The 20,133-nt window shown below is 43.3% G+C and overlaps 1 protein-coding gene across 1 annotated transcript in view; it reads left to right on the forward strand.

Moving 5' to 3' along the window:
* Window positions 1-9: 9 nt before the first annotated feature.
* Window positions 10-20,133, forward strand: part of FRAS1 (Fraser extracellular matrix complex subunit 1) — a 535,710-nt gene continuing 515,586 nt past the window's right edge. The window contains exons 1-2 of the mRNA XM_010845896.1: window positions 10-868; window positions 8,357-8,388. Coding sequence (XP_010844198.1) covers window positions 793-868; window positions 8,357-8,388 — 108 coding nt within the window. The 5' untranslated portion in view covers window positions 10-792. The remainder of the gene's footprint in view (window positions 869-8,356; window positions 8,389-20,133) is intronic.

The raw sequence follows: 20,133 nt of genomic DNA on the forward strand, positions 1-20,133 counted from the left end.
TCTGGCTCCTCACCCCGGCTGAAGGCGGGGGCGCGAAAGTAGCGGCTGCGTGCCTCCGCGCAAGCCCCGGGCTGTCCTCGGGAGCATTCGCACTATCTGCGGCAGGGAGCGCGCCCGAGGCGGCGCCGGGCGGCCGCAGCACCGGCGAGTCCCGGGAGCCGACCGCAGTGCCGCACAAAGTTTCCCGCGAGCCTCCCGGGGTGGCTGAGGTCCGCTGAGCCCTGGGGGCCCAGCCCAGAAAGAGGGGTGGCTGGGTCTCTCGGGGCTCCCGGCAACCCCATTGGCCGACGCGGCGCCGTCTGAGAGTGTCCTGCGAACTTTAAAAAGGTGCCGCCGAGGAACCTGCGCCGGAGTCTCCACGGTTTGGGGATCCGGGAGCCGACGTGCCGGCGTCTCCACGACCAGGGATCAGGGAGCGGTTGGGTCCGGCCTGAAGGAACTACTGGGAGATCAGGTCGGCCGGTGACCCGCAACTTTCCTGCGAGACTTGGCCTCGGGGAACTGCGTGCGCCCTGCCTTCTCTTTTATTCTTCCAGCTCAGCCCGCGTTGGCGCCCTGCTCGGCTGGAGAGCTGGGCGCGCTGTCCCCCGGCTGTGAGTGAATTGAAACCCCCTCCCGCCCCGGCGCCTCGGGGCTGATGTGAGTGTCGCTCTCGCCTCGTTTCCCCGGAGGTGACCGCTCGCCGCCGCCCTCTATTCTCGGTGCGCCCAGCCAGGGGCGCGGAAGCCTGCGTTTCGGCTGATAACTGGTTCTTGGTTGCTGGGCTCCTCCAGCGTGAGTGCCGAGGCGGCGATGAGTGTCTTCCAAGTGTGGCTCGGGATGGCTCTCACATTGGCGGAATTTGCAGCATTGCCTCATCATTCTGAAGGTGAGAGAGTGGTGCTGTGTGTGTGTGCGCGCGCGCGCGCGTGTGATCATGCTCTTTTAAAAGCTCAGCCGGTTTATGGTATTGTGAGTCAGATGGAAGTTTTTTGGGGATGGGTAGGTGGGTGGCCGGGGAACTAGAGTGGGTTTTTTTCTGAGAAAATTCCATCCAACTCCTGATTGTTTTGCACGCGGATACCAAGCCCCACTCCCTCTCTGCCCTGAGCGCATTTGGGGGGCGGGTAGTGGCCGATGGAGGTGCCATCCCTGAAATTGGATTCTCTTTCTTCCACTTCCCTGGTGCCCCCGAGTGGAAAACAACTACATGGAGCGTAGGTGAGGAGAGAACAACTGCTCTTACCTGCGTAAAAATACTTCTGCTCCTATGAAACATAAAATCCGGCTCCTTAAAACCTCCCTCCTCTCCCGCCCTCCTTGCCCCAGTGGATCTCCCCGTAAATTCCAATTAAGATTTTATAAACCGGTTAGAAGTGGGCAATTCAATCGCACTAAAATAAATCTCCCTAGTACAGAAAGGCACCAGGCTGCCTCTACCGCGGAAAAGAAGTGGTTAATAAGAGTTTAGCTCCATTCTCTGACTTCGCCCTCTGCCTCCCAGTTTTCCTCCGGGGCTCCAGTCTACGTGTAAAAACCCTGGAGCTGGAGGAGAGAAAGGAGAAGGTGGGAATTGTCGCCATGATAGCAAAAGCGATGTGAGCTCGGGCAAATAAATGCATCGATAAAAAGATCAAGAGTCTGGGGGTCCTGGGATGCGGGCCTGGGGACGCGAGGCGCCAGGAATTCCCACCTGCTCGGAGTCGCCGGGAAACTCGCCTCTCTGGGCTTAGGGAGGGGGAAGGGAGCCGGCGGGCGGAGGAAGACGGCTTAATCCACCGCGCTGGGCTCTCGGCTTCCCCTCCCGGCTCCATTCATTATTCATCCAGCTTCAGGAAGGAGGGTTCACCTGCCCCGCTTCAAATCAGAGCCGCAGCGGCGGGCGCCGCGGGGCTGGGAGCCTTCTCCGCGCAGGTGCGGGCTGGCGGCGGCTCGCGGGTGCGGATCCGGGCACCGGGTGGAGGGTGGCCGCAGACTCCGGCGGGACACAGCCCTGCTCGGGTGGACCTGCAGCCACCTGAGCTGCTGCCTTTTCCTAGCTAGCTTCCCGAGAGAGGGTGGCGTGGCTTTGGAAACGCACAGCACTGGGGACTTGCTCGTAGGTGAAGGGACCGTCTGCCTGCACCCTCCCGGGAAGTATATTTAGAGTATACGGCCCCGGGAAGGAGCAGGTCTGGGACCTGTGCTGCCCTTTTCAAACAAGGCATAACCTGTAGAACCATGTCTTTATTTTATGTGTGCGTGTGTTTGCAGACTTAAAAAACAATAAAACTTAAAGGGCTTAATTGTAGTGAAGCAGATGGGAGAGTCAACCTAGGACATCCCAGTGTGAACTTGAGACGTAGAAAAATTACATTGTCACCGAGTGATGGGAGTTTCCTATTTAGGATCATATCCCGACCACGCGGAAGACGTGCTTTCGGTCCCCCCATAGCTCACCAGGGAGCAGTTGGAATAGAGCAATGATTGGCTTCTCAGAAGCAGATCTTTTGAAATGACAAAAGCCATTATTATGAAGAGCCTGCAGGGTTCGCTCTTTGGAAGACTGGTTGACAAAAAGGGCAAAGTTTAAGAACGTCGAGTTTTCAGATGGGGGAGAGGAAGTGTGGGGCGTGAGGGGCACTATTCCTCCAAAGATTCTTTGGATACTTTGCTTCTTACTGTTTCAGCCCACCTTCAGAACATTCTAGAATCATCTCACAACCTGAACTGATACATGTTTGAGTTTCCATCCAAGTCATAAGGATGCTTGAAAGAAAGTGAAAGTCGCTCAGTCCACCCTATGGACTATATAGTCCATGGAATTCTCCAGGCTAGAATACTGGAGTGGGTAGCTGTTCCGTTCTCCAGGGGATCTTCCCAACCGAGGGATGGAACCCAGGTCTCCGCCATTGCAGGCGAATTCTTTAGGAGCTGAATCACCAGGGAAGCCCCATGCTTGCCTAATAATGAATGAATGAGAAGGGAATTTTATGGAGCACATACTATCTGCCTGGCACTAGGCTAAGCGCTTTACATATTTAATCTCATTTAATTAAATTAATTAAATGATAACAGCCCCACAGCCAGAAAATCAATTGTCATCTGATGAGACTTTTGATTTGATTCTGTCAGGGTTTTCTTTTTCTCTTAAAAAAATAAAAGCATTGAGGTCAGAGATGGAGAGCTTAAGGATCTTAGAGATTTCCTCAAGTTTTTAGAACTAGTCCTGGCAATGATTTTTAAAAACGGAAAAGAAGGATTCACATGTATGGGTCTCTTGATGTGACCAATTCTGTGATACTTTTGCTGTTCAGGCAGAATTTGTTTTCTTCTCAATGCTCAGAGAGCGTGTCATATATGTTTCTAGTAAAACACCATTTAATAATTCTATAATTTTAGTTGATAAAGATGCAGTCTTCTTTTTTATCTTTTTTTCTGGGTTAATTGGTTTTATTGTCCTCATTTTACATACAAAGAAATTGCAAATTTGTGCCTCAGCAAAATAACCAATAAAACTAACTTTAAAAACTAATAAAATGATTAATCAAATTAAAGATGCAGTCTTCTTCATTTAACTGTGTGTTCACTGAGGGCTGAAGATGGCTTTTGGTTATTCTTATATCTCCAGCTCAGCTCCTGGTGCACAGTAGGTACTAAAAAATATTGTTCAGGTGAATGAGTATTGCCAGATCACATTTCAAGTTAAGCTTAGACTGCTGCCGTGTGGCCTTGAATGAACCACCTAACTTCTTTAGGCTGTGTTCTGTTATTCACCAAATGCAGAAATTGGCTAGGTGATAGCTCTAAAATACTTGTGCTAATCATCCAACATAGAAAAAAAAAGTTCAATATTTACTGCTTTCTTTGCAATCGGTTGCAACTTCCTAGTTCTGAATTTTATTTTAATTATTAAAAGAAAACTGAGGTTTTACCAACAGATAATTGACAGTGTTATTTTACATTTTCTTATATCACCAAGCGGACAAACCACTATGATTTGAGAACTTAATAAAATCAGAAAGTCACAGAGAAACTTCTAACAAACATGGCTGCTTTCTGAATCAGATGGGCTCTTCCATGACATTTCCTGGAGAAGAACATTTTGAGTTGTGTTGACCCTGGTTGTGTGAAGTTACATAGGTAAAACCTGTTGGCTTGTGGATAGAGAAAGACTCTTGAATTAGTCAGAGAACTGAGTTCTAGTCTGTGTCCGTCACACCCCATGTGACTTCAGCCATTTTTACAGTCTTCCAGACTTCTTCCTTTAAAGGCCATTAATGGAATATATTGAAAAGGATAATTTGATAGTGTTTCATTTATGGGTGGATCTACAGTCCATGGGGACGCAAAGAGTCGGGCAAGACTGAGCGACTTCACTTTCACTTTCATCCTATTTGGTTCCACTCTTGGCTGGAGAGTTCCTCCTATGTAGGAGTCAGTGCTGAAAACTCAATGTTAAGGAAGGAAAGACATTGGATAGGAAGAAATAACCTATCTCTTCACTGTTTCATTCCACAAATCTTTATTGAGAGCTTATGTATCAGGTTATCAGGTTATATCTGGTAGGGACATTTAGACATCAAAAAAAAATCATAATACCTGCCCTGAAGGAGTTTGCATTCCTGGAAAACCATTAATATAGGTGAGAGAGCCATAGGGACATGTCAACATTGACCCTTGGTGGGTTTACCAATATTGAACAATTGCAACTCTGCATCTTTTGGCTTTTGCAACTAACTACTAGCAGAAATAAAGGTGTGTTTATATTGTCATAGGCTCTTATGTCCCTCATATTATATTTATGTTCTCCTCTGGGGATTGGATTCTAGGTGTTATCCTCTGCAAATAAATCCTTTAGTGAAGCATGGCCATCTGTATTCACTGTAGTGGACTTGAGTGGCAGTATTACTCAATTTTACTCAGACACGAGTAGTCGTAAAATACTCGGCCACCACTTGGCTCAGGAGAGGGGAGGGGTTGCCACATGGCATAGCTGGAGCCCTGTGCCAAATCTTACATGAGTTCAAAAACAGTTGGCCCGTTTTCGATTTAACTACACTATTAATTGATCTGACTTCTGGTTGACAATAATCAGGACATGAGCTGTCCTGTCAGTTCAGAAAACGATTCTGTTTTAACTGTTCCACAGTGTGCAGGCCATATGCTGGATTAGAGCACAACATAAAAGCTTGAATATTTAAATGCCAACTTGTGGCTGCTTGTTCCTAATGAGTCATGATTTTGTGATACCATGGTCTCCAAATTTTTTCATATCTTATAATCTTATCTGCCACTATTTCTTTGAACTAATGGATCTGACATTTTGTGATTCTTAGGTTTTAACATCTCTAATTTGCTTGTGTTATCAGGTAGGGGTTTCCATTATGAATAGTTTCAGGCTGTGAGTACAGGTGCAAATTGTATCTCAAATTTCCTCTGAAAACTTCAGACTTTATACAAGTGTTCCATAATAGACTCCCTTATAATGTGCCAGTGGGCCTAAAAACAGACATTTACCTGTTTACATGAATATGAAGTGACATTCTGTCTAAGGGACCTGCGAGAAAGGCACCAACCTCAAGGCGGGAAGGTCTCATGATCTTGGCTTCCTTCTTGGCACTGTCTGATCCCTTCACCCTGCAAAACTTCACGTACTTTCTCACAGGTGTCAGAACTTCAATTACTCGCCATCTCAGCTGTGTTCCATGTCCTAAAACTGGCCAAGTTCTTGGTCAGAGGACTCTGGTTCCTCTTGTCTTTTTCCTTGTTTTTCCTTCTAGAAGGCCTGTTTCTCCTTCTAGATCTGCATCACTGTGCATGCATATGAGTGCGGGCTAAGTTGCTTCAGTCATGTCCAACTCTTTTGCGACCCTATAGAGCCTAGCCCACCAGGATCCTGTCCTTTGGATTCTACGGGCAAGTATGCTGGAATGGGTTGCCATTTCTTAGGGCGCGGTGTCTTCCCAACCCAGGGACTGAATCCACGTCTCCTACATTTCCTGCATTGGCAGGAGGGTTCTTTTTACCACTCGTTGGTCAGAATTCCCATTAATCTGGAGTTGCCTTTCAAGTTCAAATAAGCCAAAATTGAAACCTCAGAGTTGCGATCATTTCCTTAAGAGAAAAACTGATGATGAGTGGAGACAATAACTTTGTTTTCCAAAGTGTATGGGTTGATTGATTAGTGAAAAGGCAGCAGCAGAAGCTGCACCCAGTGACTTTGTCTCCCCGTGGGTGTGAAGCTTGTGTGGGTGTGGCAAAATATGCCTGCTCACGAGGACTACATCTGGCATGGGGTGGTGATGAATGTTTGAGGGAACTGGGTGTTACAGTGGAATGCTTTCTGTCCTCCAGAAGGAAGCAGTGAGGTTTTGGAAGCCATGTTCGTACTCATTTCTGCAGCTGCCTTTTGGGTAGAGCTGTTGTGTTGCAGGAAAGCCTTCAGAGGCCAAGGCTTATTTCTTTCAGAGTTGTACATCCTGCAGCAACCCAAATTGAGTTAACTCCTTTTCCTAATGATAGAATTTATCAGGAGTTACACATAGTTTTGACTTCAGTATCTAGCAGATATTTGGCTTAACGAAGTGTGTTTGTGGGGCCCCACTTACTGCCATTTTATTTTTTCATGGTACAAAGAATTTATAACATTTGTCCAAATGTCCAGAAATGGACTTTGATATGAATACTTGGATACTTCCTAAGATACCTGATACCTTTTGGAGGTTTGAAACGATAGTGGCTTTTGAAGGGTAGTGCTATGGAAGAGGGTAATAAAATTATTTGAGGATGGTTTTATCTAAAGGTTAAATTTTGTTAAATTGTACCTAAGTGATGATCTTTATGTTTAACTTTTAAATGTCAGAAGTTATTAAATAAGTATGTGTTTTAAGAATTGAATTGTGTTGATATGTATTTATTTACCTATATACGATTATTTAGTGGCTCAGACAGTAAAGCATCTGCCTGCAATGTGGGAGACCTGGGTTCGATCCCTGGCTTGGGAAGATCCCCTGGAGAAGGAAATGGCAACCTACTTCAGTACTCTTGCCTGGAAAATTCCATGGACAGAGGAGCCTTGAAGGCTACAATCCATGGGGTGGCAAATAGTCGGACACGACTGAATGGCTTCACTTCACTTCATACAATTATTTTGGAGAAAGAAATGGCAACCCACTCCAGTATTCTTGCCTGGGAAATTCCATGGACAGAGGAGCCTAGCAGGCTACAGTCTATGGGGTTGCAAAGGAGTCGGACATAACTTAGTGACTAAGCATATGTTTATTTTATATATATATCCACATGCCACATGATTATTTTATAAATGGATCTATATCCATATATATGTATATATATCCTTATGATATACTGTAGACTTACATAGTCTTTGGAATAGGATTTCTTAAAAGAAAAGTAAGTTACTTAGGAAGAATTTCCCCTCGAGGTTTTATCTCAATTTATTCTTATTTGAATGTCAAGGGCACAAAAGTCATTTCAGTAAATTTGCCCATAGAGATCTTTGATTCAAAGCCCAAGTGTAAATAATAATTTCATTTTCTTTGAATATTATTCTTCATTCCATTATTAGTAGATAATGTAGACCAGTCCTAACTTCATGAGAAGTTAATAGTATTGAGACTTTTCCACTGATCTGTTGGAGGCCAGGCCCTGTAGTAAAATGTGTCCTTTGCTTGTTGGCCATGCAAGTGTGGCACATTGTAAGGGTATGCTCTTGGTGTGTGTATGCTATTTCAATCTGCTTTGAAACGTGTTTCTGAGCTAGTAGCTGTTTGCACACTGCTGCATGTTTATAGGTTAAATCAACACCTGTTGTGCTGTTCAAAAATCGTTTTAGAAAAAGAATAATCATGTGGGCTGGAAAGCTTCATGAAGGAGATGGGATCAAGTTCAAGGAACTTGATTAGACCAAATGCATCTCCTGCAGGAAACGAAAATGAGTAAAGGCTTTGACAATATGAAAGTATTACCATGGGATCCTAAGTTGGCCTCTTGGGTTGGACTGGAGAATTTGTGTAAGCAAAGAAAGGCCAAGAAGCCTGGATCAGTTAACTGGGACTGGATTATGGAGGCTTTGCTGATTTGTCATATAGGAAAATGCACACTGTATGTATCACATGTCGTTGTAAACACAGTTATTTTAAAATTCAAACAATAAGCTTCAACATTGCTTTCCCTCATGTGTGTCCTAGAAATATTGTTTTAGTGTTTGGGGTTATTTTCCCAAGGGAAGAATCCTCAAGCTTTTAAGACTTTGGAGAAAGCAGAGTTTGCCGATTATGACGCATGTAGATGCAGTCTTTGTGTTAAGTTGGCCAGAGCTATGCCTATTGGTCTGTTATGCATCTCTTTTAATTCTTGTTTTGTTTTTCTCCCACAGGTGCTTGTGTCTATCAGGGTTCCTTGTTGGCGGTAGGTCATTCCTCATATATTTGACTTATTTCTTATGAATGTGAAATACTTGATTGAGGTTACTGAGTGAGGTGACCCTGTCATTGTAAAATATGTTTATTTTCCTTCTTGGTTTGATGATTATCCCTCATCCTGGCACAATCATGCTCAATTACTTAATACCTTTTCCAGAGTGAATTAGTTCCATTCAGATGCTCAGGTATTGGAAGAGAAATTCAGACACCCAACACTATTTGCATTCCATGGCTGTCTCGTGTGTTCTTTCAATCAGAGAGAAAATTAGGTCCCATTCTCTTGTCAGATATGAACTAGGGCACAACTTCTTTATCTCGCTGTTGCATTTTGAGTCCCCCCTCCAAAAAAATGTATGATTATTGAGTACAATGTGGAGAATCCTGATCATTGCTTTGCATTATACATTTAAGTGTTGTAAACAACAAACAAATTAACATTATATCTCTGAACCTTTGCCATGTAGAGTAGAATTGATTTTGAATCTAACGTCAGAATGACTTGTGGGGAAAGCTGATGCAAGATTCCTGCATTTCTTTTCATTAATAGTGTACTGTGGTGCATAACAGTATGTTAATGCCTTATTGAAAAGACCGTCTACACTCCATCAACTCTAATAAATGGTGTGACGAGTCATTCTTCACCACTTTTTTATTTTAGTTTAATAAATGCTGTAATAAAAAAAAGAACTCAAATGGTTAGAAAGGGTTTGCTCATTTACATCCCAACCCGCTATTGACATGTGTGATACTAATATGTCATCTTGAATTATCCTTGTGGAATTGGAATAAATGAGAAATATTTGAAATATCTGAGAGTCTAGATAATTGTAGATGTTCACAGTAATATTCTTGAATCTGAACTTTATGTAATAGAGTTACTGCTCTGGAGATTTATGAGCATTTTCCATCCTTATATTTTTCTATAAAGAATCAGGAGAAAGCCATTTTCCACTCTCTTTTCCATTCCATACCCTTAAAAGCCTACTTTTCCTTTGGTTTATTCTTTAGTACATTTTAAGAAGCATTTTAAAAATAAAGTGCTATAAAGTATATCATCAGTTTGGGGGAGCTGTAGAGATAGTTTGTCCATTTTAATACAAAGGAAATTACTTGTTGTATACAGTGCTTCGTAGCTTTTCAGTATATTTTCATAGCTATCAATCATCTACCTGATACAGTGGATCAGTGACATAGACAGGCCACATGTTATTTTATGCCCTCCCTCTTTTTAATGAAGAACCAAGAGTGAGAGAGACAGAGATCTGCTAAAGGTAATTGACCTTGAAGGAGTGGACCAGAATAAAACAACCTGACTTTTTTCTGGTTGTTCCTCCTGAATCTGAAGACAGTGTCCCGACTACCTTCTGTGTTTGATGCGGCAGCGTGGTAGTGTACATTTGAGTATGACTGTAGCAAGTACAGGGAGAGGTCAGTTCGGTTGGATCAAGTTAAGGGAGTGGTCACCAGCACACCTGTGACCCTTCCAGTTGTCTTCTTTACTTACCAAGACTTCGGTGTGTTTGTTCCTATATGTCCCCAAGCCTGGTATACTTACGATTGTGGTTATGCAGCTCAGTGAGAAAGACAATACATTTGCTGCAATAATAAAGGTTATTATTCAACAAATATCTATGGAGTGACACCCCTGGACCTGCTATTCTAGGCACTGGGAATGCATCTGGGAACAAGCAATATCAGATTAATGCTAAGAGGGAAAACAGTATAAGGAGAGGGGAGAGATAGAAAAGGCTAAATAGGGGACAAGGGTGGCCTCTTGAAATAAGGGGACAGGGAATGGCTCCCTGAGGAAGTAAGGTGACATTTGAAGAAAGACCTGAGGGGCACGGTAAGAGCTACCCCCTTGGACGTCTGGGAAAAGAGAATTCCTGAGCAGGGAACAGTGAGTGTAAAGGCTGAAGCAGGAGCTTGTTTGGCCGTTTGAAGATGGGCGTGGGGGTCATTGTGGATGGAGCATGTGACCCAGGGGAGTGTGGCAGGAGATGAGGTCCGGGAGGTGGGCGGTGACCACACAGTGGGTCCTTGCATGGATGTTAGCTTGTCCTTTCAATCCGTGGGTGAGCCACTGGAGGAGCTAAGAGCAGAGGAATGACAAAACCTGACTTACCGTTTAATTAAACTGCTGGGGTGGGAATATGAAAAGAAATAGCATTTGTTTCTAGGGAAACTATATAGTTGAATACTTTAAGAGGTGAGTTGCTGAAAACTTGCTGTCAAATTAAGGGTGAGAGAAACAATTTTAAAAGATTGGGGGAAAAACATAAAAGTCCAGAGAGATTCTGGTTTGGGTTTATTTGCAACCGTGTGAAGTCGTTTTTCCATTTTAAAGAACTTCAGGACTTGAGGCTGGCAGGGAGGTTGGTGCATTGTGGCCACAGCCAATTGTCTGCTTAATTCATTGCTGTTCTCACCACACAGGCTGGTCTTGAAGAAAAGCACTGTACCGGCATCAGTGAAATTGAATGAATATGCATTTATGTATTTTTAATTTAAAATCCAGACTTAAGAACTTTTATATACTGTTTAAGCAACTCCTTGGGTGAGAGGATTTCTGTGGTAAGAGGCATGGCGTTTGGGAGCTGGCTGTGAGGATGGTGGTATGGAATTCTGAGTAAAGCTGGTGCTTTGCCATTTTTAACCAGATCCTCTTTCCATTTCTGGTTACTTACCGGCAATGAGGGTGACCTGGGTTTGATCCCTAAATTCACAGTCCCAAACTCTGTGAATTCTACCTGTGTGCCTTTTAGACCTGGGAGTGACTTCAGAGATCATGTAATCCAGACTCTCCATTTATAGTTGGGGGAGCTGGGGCAGGGCTGTGAAGTTCTTGCACTTCTTTCGTTTCTCAGGTGTGTGTTGTGTGTTAGTCGCTCAGTCGTGTCCGACTCTTTGTGACCCCATAGACTGTAGCCCATAAGTCTCCTCTGTGCATGGAATTCTCCAGGCAGAAATACTGGAGTGGGTTGCCATTCCCTTTTCCAGGGGATCTTCCCAACCCAGGGATTGAACCCTGGCCTCCAGCATTGCAGGCAGATTCTTTACTGTCTGAGCCACCAGGGAAGCTCATTTCTCAGGTGCTGTGCTTAGTTGCTCAGTCGTGTCTGACTCTTTGTGACCCCATGGACTGTATCCTGCCAGGCTCTTCTGTCCATGGGGATTCTCCAGGCAAGAATACTGGAATGGGTTGCCATGCCCTTCTCCAGGGGATCTTCCCAACCCAGGGATCAAACCTAGGTCTCCCTCACTGTCAGTAAGTAACCAGAAATGGAAAGTGGATCTGGTTGAAAATGGCAAAGCACTAGCTTTACTCAGAATTCCATGAAACATACCAAGCAAATGAGGACACGGATCCAAGCACTGGCTGCTGATTGCTCACTCTCAGCCTGTCTTGTGAGTATTCCTTCCCCTGGTATGGTTCCTATCTCATCATTAGTTGCCTTGGAAGTGGCCATATAGAGTGGAATATTCATGATACTTATAGTCTGACAGACCTTAAAAAAGTGATTTTAAATCTAAGTACAGTTGATTTACAATGTTGTGTTAGTTTCAGGTATACATCAAAGTGATTCAGTTATGTGTCTGTGTGTATGTATATATATCTTTCTCAGATACTTTTCTTTTTTTAATATAAGTTTATTTATTTTAATTGGAGGCTATTATTTTACAATATTGTATTGGTTTCATTTTAGATTATTACAAGATATTTATATACTTACCCTTGAGATATAGGAGGTCCTTGTTGGTATCTATTTCATATATAGTATTGTGTGTATGTTAATCCCAAACTACTAGTTTATCCCTCCCCCACTTTGGTAACCATAAATTTGTTTTCTGTGTCTTCAAGTCTATTTCAGTTTTGTTTATTGGCTGCGCTGAGTCTTTGTTGCTGCACGTGGACCTTCTCTAGTTGAGATAAGGAGGGCTACTCTTTAGCTGCGGTGAGTGGGCTTCTCATTGTGATGGCTTCACATTGTGGAGCATGGACTCTAGACTGCTCAGACTCAGTGGTTGTGGCATGTGGGGTTAGTTGCCTGGTGGCATGTGGAATCTGCCTGGAACAAAGACTGAACCTGTGTCCCCTGCATTGGCAGGGGGATTCTTAACCACTGGACCACCGGGGAAGTCCCTCTATTTCCATTTTGTAAATAAGTTGATTTGTTTCATTATTTTAAGATTCCACGTATAAGTGATATCATATAATATTTGTTTTTCTCTGTCTGACTTCACTTAGTGTGATCATCTCTAGGTCCATTTATGTTGCTGCAAATGTCACTATTTCATTCTTTTTTATGGCTGCATAATATCCCATTGTATATACATGTTGCTGCTGCTGCTGCTAAGTCGCTTCAGTCGTGTCTGACTCTGTGCGACCCCATAGACGGCAGCCCACCAGGCTCCCTCATCCCTGGGATTCTCCAGGCAAGAACAATGGAGTGGGTTGCCACTGCCTTCTCCAATGCATGAAAGTGAAAAGTGAAAGTGAAGCTGCTCAGTCGTGTCTGACTCTTAGCGACCCCATGGACTGCAGCCCACCAGGCTCCTCCATCCATGGGGTTTTCCAGGCAAGAGTACTGGAGTGGGGTGCCATTGCCTTCTCCGATATCAAAGCAAGGTCTGTCAAGAAAAACTCTAATTTGAAAAGATATGTGTACCCCACTGTCCATAGCAGCACTGTTTAACACATGTAACACATGCTATATCTTCTTTATTCATCTGTTTATGGACATTTAGGTTGGTTCCACGTCTTGGCTATTGTAAACAGTGCTGCTATGGACAGTGGGGTACATGTATCTTTTCAAATTAGAGTTTTTGCTGACAGACCTTGCTTTGATTCTTCCTCGTCGGCTACAAACCAGCTATGTGACCAAGTTACATAACTTTCCTGAATCTCCATTGCTTCCTGTATGAAGTGGGGATATATAGAGCCTTTCCTGAATGATTTTGTAAAGAAGATAATGTGGGGAAGACACCCAGATGCAGTAGTTGGCATGTAATTTTCTGCAATAACAAAATTCCTCTTTATGAACCAAGAAGGAGAGGAAAGAAAGTTAATCAGCACCTGCTATGTATTTCACACTTTCAACAATCCCAGGAAACAGGCATTGTCTTTACAGATAAGGAACCTGAGTCTCAGAAAGTCTTAAGTCACTTGTTCCAAATCACACACAGCTAGTCGGCGCTTGACAGAGAACATGTTCCAACCCAGGTCTGACCCTAGAGCCATTTCACTGAGCATGCTGTTTCTCGCAGCCAGGCCAGCCTGCTTGTTGTCTCTAAGCACAACTGGCTTATTTTGCTTTCAGCCCCGTCTGCCCAGCCCCTCCCTGCTGCACCTGTCATGCAGTTGTCTCTGCCAGTCTCTGGCCTGACCTCCTGCAAAAGCCAGCTGTCCCTGGCTAACCCCTTCCCAATTAGCGGAGGCTCTCCCGCACTGAGTGATGAGTGAAAGATGCTTAGTTGTGCCCGACTCTTGCAACCCCATGGGCTGTAGCCCTCCAGGCTCCTCTGTCCATGGAATTCTCCAGGCAACAATACTGGAGTGGGTAGCCATTCCCTTCTGCAGGGAATCTTCTGACCCAAGAATTGAACCTGGGTCTCCTGCATTGCAGGCAGATATTTTTCCCATCTGAGCCACCAGGAAAGCCCAGCTGTGCTAAATTCACCACTCGAAGCAAGGTGGGTTTATCAGTCCGTCTTAATGTGTAGTACATGCTGTATTATATATGTGTATCCACACAAATCTCAACTTTTGGTGGGATAATGTGTGGTGTTACCCAACTTTTGACAGCTCTGAGGACTCATGGGGACACTTTGCAGTGATTAGGTTCTAAGCCCCATGTAGCCATTTCTCAGTAATGTACTGACCTCAGCTGTCTCTTCTTTTTATGACTGTCTTCCTTCCTTTCTCTTCTTTCCATTCCTCAGGTTAGAAAATACCCAAGAAGGTCCTCTACCTTTAGAAACACTGCATAGTCTATTTTGAGGTATTTTTCTTACCTCACAGTATCCCTGCAGTCCTGGACTGTCTGGACTTTCTCCAAAGTCAGCTGCAGTGGGAGAGAGAGTGTGGTTGAATTAAATCAGGGATCTGTCAGAGGGAAACTCTCTACTTAATATGTTTACCTGTGACAGGGCATCATGTGTGAGGAGGACAATAGATTTTCTTTCAAAGTTTTCACCTATCTCTTGGTCTTTTCCATCTGTTACTGAGTAAAAAGAATTTCACTTTCCTTTGGCATCACCATGGCCAAACATCTTCATAGATTCTTCCTGAGGGTGGATGGTTGGACTCTCCAGTTTTTATATCTGTAAAATGGAGACAAACAATTCACTTCACAGGATTGTTGCAAAGGTTAAAGGAGATCAGCATGAAGCACTTAACCCAGTGCTTGTGACTTTTGATAAAGTTTTTGTTGCGTAGTTGCTTAGTTGTGTCCAACTCTTTGTGATCCCATGGACTGTAGCCTACCAGGCTTCTCTGTCCATGGGATTCTCCAGGCAAGAATACTGGAGTGGGTTGCCATATCCTTCTTCAAGGGATCTACCTGGCCCAGGGATCAAACCCATGTCTTCTACATTGGCAGGCAGATTTTTCACCATGGAGCCACCAGGGAAATCCACAATAAAGGTGAGAAATGGCAGTCAGTCTGTAACCACTCCTTATGGTGAGCACTGAGGAAAAGCGCAAGATACTAGCCCCAGATAGCTGAGATGCAAATGAAAGGAATGATTTCAGTGCCCAGACTCTTACATCTTCCCATACATAAAGAAGTGCTAACTTCCTTAACTTGAGATATATGGTTTTCTTTAATTCTCAGAAATACTTTTGATGTTCAGATTACCTGCTCTTTGTTGCAAACATCTGTATAACCTGATTCCTCCCCTTTGCTCCTTGGAGCAGTTCTCTTAGGGTCACTTGAGATGCTGTCTCCTGGGCTTGAAGTCCTAAAAATTCCTCCTAAATAAAACAGAACTCCTAGCCTTTAGGTTGTGACTATTTTTTAAGTTGACAAAGGTTAGCTCCTATTATTGTTGCTGTGAAGCAGTTTACACTTAGCAAAGGTGGACACAACTGTTCTTCTTCCTCAGATGAACAGTGTTGAGTGTCGGGATTTTCTTCCTTGGAATCCTTTTCCTCACAAATGCTGGCAAAGTTAATCATGAGGCATCAACTTGTAGCACATTTGAAAGGAGGAAAAAGTTTTCAAGAACAATGAAAATTGTGGAGTAGTTAGTGTATTCAGTTCAGTTCAGTTCAGTCGCTCAGTCGTGTCCAACTCTTTGCGACCCCATGAATCACGGCATGCCAGGCCTCCCTGTCCATCATCAACCCCCGGAGTTCACTGAGACCCACATCCATCAAGTCAGTGATGCCATCCAGCCATCTCATCCTCTGTCGTCCCCTTCTCCTCCTGCCCCCAATCCCTCTCAGCATCAGTCTTTTCCAATGAGTCAACTCTTCGCATCAGGTGGCCAAAGTATTGGAGTTTCAGCTTTAGCATCATTCCTTCCAAAGAACACACAGGACTGATCTCCTTCAGAATACACTGGTTGGATCTCCTTGCAGTCCAAGGGACTCTCAAGAGTCTTCTCCAACACCACGGTTCAAAAGCATCAATTCTTCAGCACTCAGCCTTCTTCACAGTCCAACTCTCACATCCATACATGACCACTGGAAAAACCATAGCCTTGACTAAGATGGACCTTTGTTGGCAAAGTAATGTCTCTGCTTTTGAATATGCTCTCTAGGTTGGTCATAACTTTCCTTCCAAGGAGTAAGCGTCTTTTAATTTCATGGCTGCAGTCACCATCTGCAGTGATTTTGGAATTAATGAAATTAAAAGTTAGTGTATTAATGCATAGTATAACACAGTGACTGGATCCAGACTTTGGAGTTTAAATCTTGGTTCTGCTACTACTTGCTGTCTGGTCTCAGCTCTGATACTTTAAATGGCTGAGTCTCAATTTCATTGTCTATATAAGAATATTCCTCATGGGGCCGGTGTGAGGATTACCTGAGAGCATACTTATGAAAGAACCCAGAACTGTGCTTGGCAAGAACGGATGCTCACATCATCTAGGTGACAACAAGATGTTGGAGTGGAAATGACTGTGTGATAGAAGCCAGAGTGTCTTAGTTCAGGTCCTGGCTCTGCAATTACTGGCTGTGTAGTATTGAGTAAGTCACCTGAATGAAATGAAGTCTCAGTTTCTATGAGACCCTCTCCAAGATTCCTTAGCACAGTGCCATCCAATAGAACACTCTGTGCTGATGGGAATGTCCCAGAGCTGCACCCTCTAGTATGGTGGCCGCAAACCACATGTGGCTGTTGAGCATTTGAAGTGTGGCTAGTGACACTGAAGAATGGGATTTTAAATTTTGCTTAATGTTATTCAAATGAAATAAATGAAATGAATGAAATTCAAATGACCACACGTGATTCATGACTACTGTATTGGACTGTGCAGTGTTAGAACTTTAAAATTCTTAACTTATAGTACTCCAGCTTGAATTTTAGTCTCATGGATGGTTCTCACCCTGGGTGAAGGCTTGCTGTTGTGTTGTTATTAGTTTGAGAAAGGTCACAAAACTTGTTAGAGCCCCTGAGATTGTTATTTGTTTGTTTACATCATTATTTTAAAAATATATACATATGTGTGTAATTATTACAGCACTGCTCTCGCCATATGGCTTGATATATTTTCTTGAATAAAAGAAAAAGGAGTGGAGTTACAACTGAGCCTGCATCTGCAATCAGTCCTATATATTCTGGTAATTTTTTCCAGCTTTATTAGGTATAATTGATAAATAAAAGTTGTATATATTTAAGATGTACAACTTGACTATCTGATATGTGTATGCAGTGTGAAGTAATCACCACAATCAATGTAATAAAGATATCTATCAGCTTAGTCACCCCTTCCTTCCTCCCTTCCATCTTCCCTCCCTCTCTTCCTTCCTTCTATAGTGAGAACACTTCAGATCTACCTTCTTATCAACTTCCAAGTATATAATTTCATATTGTTAATTATAATCACATTGGTCCACATTTGTCATCTTGAGTAAGTGAAATCCTGTGCATGCATGTGTGCTAAGTCACTTCAGTCATGTCTGACTCTTTGTGACCCCATCGGCTCCTCTGTCCATGGGATTCTCCAGGCAAGAATACTGAAGTGGGTTGCCATGCCCTTCTCCAGGGGTTCTTCCCAACCCAGGGACTGAACCCGCATCTCTTATTTCTCCTGCATTGCCAAGCGGCTTCTTTACCACTGGCGCCACCTGGGAAGTCCAAGTGAAACCTTGTATCCCTTGACTAACCTCTTCCCTTTTTCTCTTCCTCCCTCCAGCTGCTAACTCTCTACTTTCTATTCTATGAGTGTAACTATTTTAGATTCCACCCATAAATGCAGTCAGGCCATATTTGTCTTTCTGCATCTGGTTTATTTCACTTAGCATAATGTCCTTCAGGTTCACTTGCATTGTTGTGAAAGGAGGATTTCATTCTTTTTTAAGACTGAATAATATTGCATGGCAACCCACTCCAGTATTCTTGCCTGGAGAATCCCATGGACCAAGGAGCCTGGCGGATTACAGTCCATAGAGTTGCACAGAGTCAGACCAGACTGAAGCAACTTAGCAATATTCCATTATCAATATTATATTTTCTTTATCCATTCTTTTGTTGATAGGTATTTGGATTGGTTATTGGGAATAATGCTGGAAGAATAAGGGAATGCAGATCTCTTCAAGATCCTGATTTCATTTTTTGGCTATAAATCCAGAACTGGGATTGCTACATCATAAAGTAGTTCTATTTTCATTTTTTTTAGGACCCTCCGTACTATTTTCCATAATGGTTACACCAATTTATATTCTCACCAACAGTGTGTAAGAGTTCCCTTTTCTCCACGTCCTTTCCAACACTTGTTATCTTTTATCTTTTTATCATAGGCAGTTTAACAGGTTTGAGGTCCTATTTCATTGTAGTTATAATTTCCTTCTATTATAGATTTTACAAAATATTTTTGGTGTTTTGTCAATGTCTGATGTATTTGTGGGAGTGTTATCCACTGTATATGGTGGTGAAAAAAATCGAAGTCTGTAAGTCTTGTTGATCAGGATTAAGGAGGGTTCGAGAAGACCAGGAGAGCTCTTCAGTGCTAGTGTCATTTAAAAAACTTGATGTAGCATAATTTTCTTTTATTCGGAAGTGTAACACAAAAGAGGTTGACCATAGAGATGAAAATGTCTTAGACTTTTGTTTGTGCTGGTATTCATCAACATGCTCAAGAATTTTCATGGAGAAGAGAAATGAGAATTTGGAAGCTTTCTCTATTAAGTACTCAGCTTCCTCCTGCCCCCCCACACTTAGTAAATCTGTAATTATTCTGAGGTAAAAACTTAATTTTTTTTTAATAGAAAATTAACAGCACGTCGTTACTGTGTTAGGTGCTGAAATGAAATTTAAAAAATAATGAGAGTCCTTTAACTAGAGATACTCAAGTGGAGGCTGGATAGCCTGTGTCATAATGAGATAGTGCTGCTTTGGTCTCAGCTCAGTTGCTTAGTCGTTCAGTTGTGCCCCCATGGACGGTATCATGTCAGGCTTCCCTGTCCATCACCAACTCCCAGCTTGCTCAAACTCATGTCCATTGAGTCAATGATGCCATCCGACCATCTCATCCTGTCATCCCCTTTTCCTCCTGCCTTCAGTCTTTCCCAGTGTCTGGGTCTTTCCAATGCGTCCATTCTTTGCATCAGGTGGCCAAAGTATTGGAGTTTCAGCTTCAACATCAGTCCTTCCAATGAATATTCAGGACTGATTTCCTTTAGGATGGACTGGTTGGATCTCCTTGCAGTCCAAGGGACTCTCAAGAATCTTCTCCAACACCACAGTTCAAAAACATCAATTCTTCAGTACTCAGCTTTCTTTATGGTTCAACTCTCACATTCATACGTGACTACTGGAAAAGCCATAGCTTTGACTAGACTGCCCTTTGTTGGGAAAGTAATGTCTCTGTTTTTTAATATGCTGTCTAGCTTGATCATAGGTTTTCTTCCAAGGAGCAAGTGTCTGTTAATTTCATGGCTGCAGTCACCATCTGTAGTGATTTTGGAGCCCCCCAAAATAAAGTCTGTTACTATTTCCATTATTTCCCCATCTATTTGCCATGAAGTGATGGGACCGGATGCCATGATTTTAGTTTTCTGAATGTTGAGTTTTAAGCCGAGCCAACTTTTTCACTCTCCTCTTTCACTTTCATCAAGAGGCTCTTTAGTTCTTCACTTTCTGCCATAAGGGTGGTGTTGTCTGCATATCTGAGGTTATTGATATTTCTCCCAGCAGTCTTGATTCCAGCTTGTGCTTAGTCCAGCCCAGCATTTCACATGATGTACTCTGCATGTAAGTTAAATAAGCAGGGTGACAATATACAGCCTCAACATACTCCTTTCCTGATTTGGAACCAGTTTATTGTTCCATGTCCCGTTCTGACTGGCTTCATCTCAGTTCAGTACAGTTCAGTCGCCCAGTCGTGTCCGACTCTTTGCAACCCCATGAATTGCAGCACGCCAGGCCTCCCTGTCCATCACAAACTCCTGGAGTTCACTCAAACTCATGTGCATTGAGTCGATGATGCCATCCAGCCATCTCATCCTCTGTCGTCCCCTTTTCCTCCTGCCCTCAATCCCTCCCAGCATCAGGGTCTTTTC

Source organism: Bison bison, unplaced genomic scaffold (genome assembly GCF_000754665.1).
Source record: "Bison bison bison isolate TAMUID 2011002044 unplaced genomic scaffold, Bison_UMD1.0 scf7180017864228, whole genome shotgun sequence".
In the NCBI taxonomy this organism is placed as follows: Eukaryota; Metazoa; Chordata; class Mammalia; order Artiodactyla; family Bovidae; genus Bison; species Bison bison.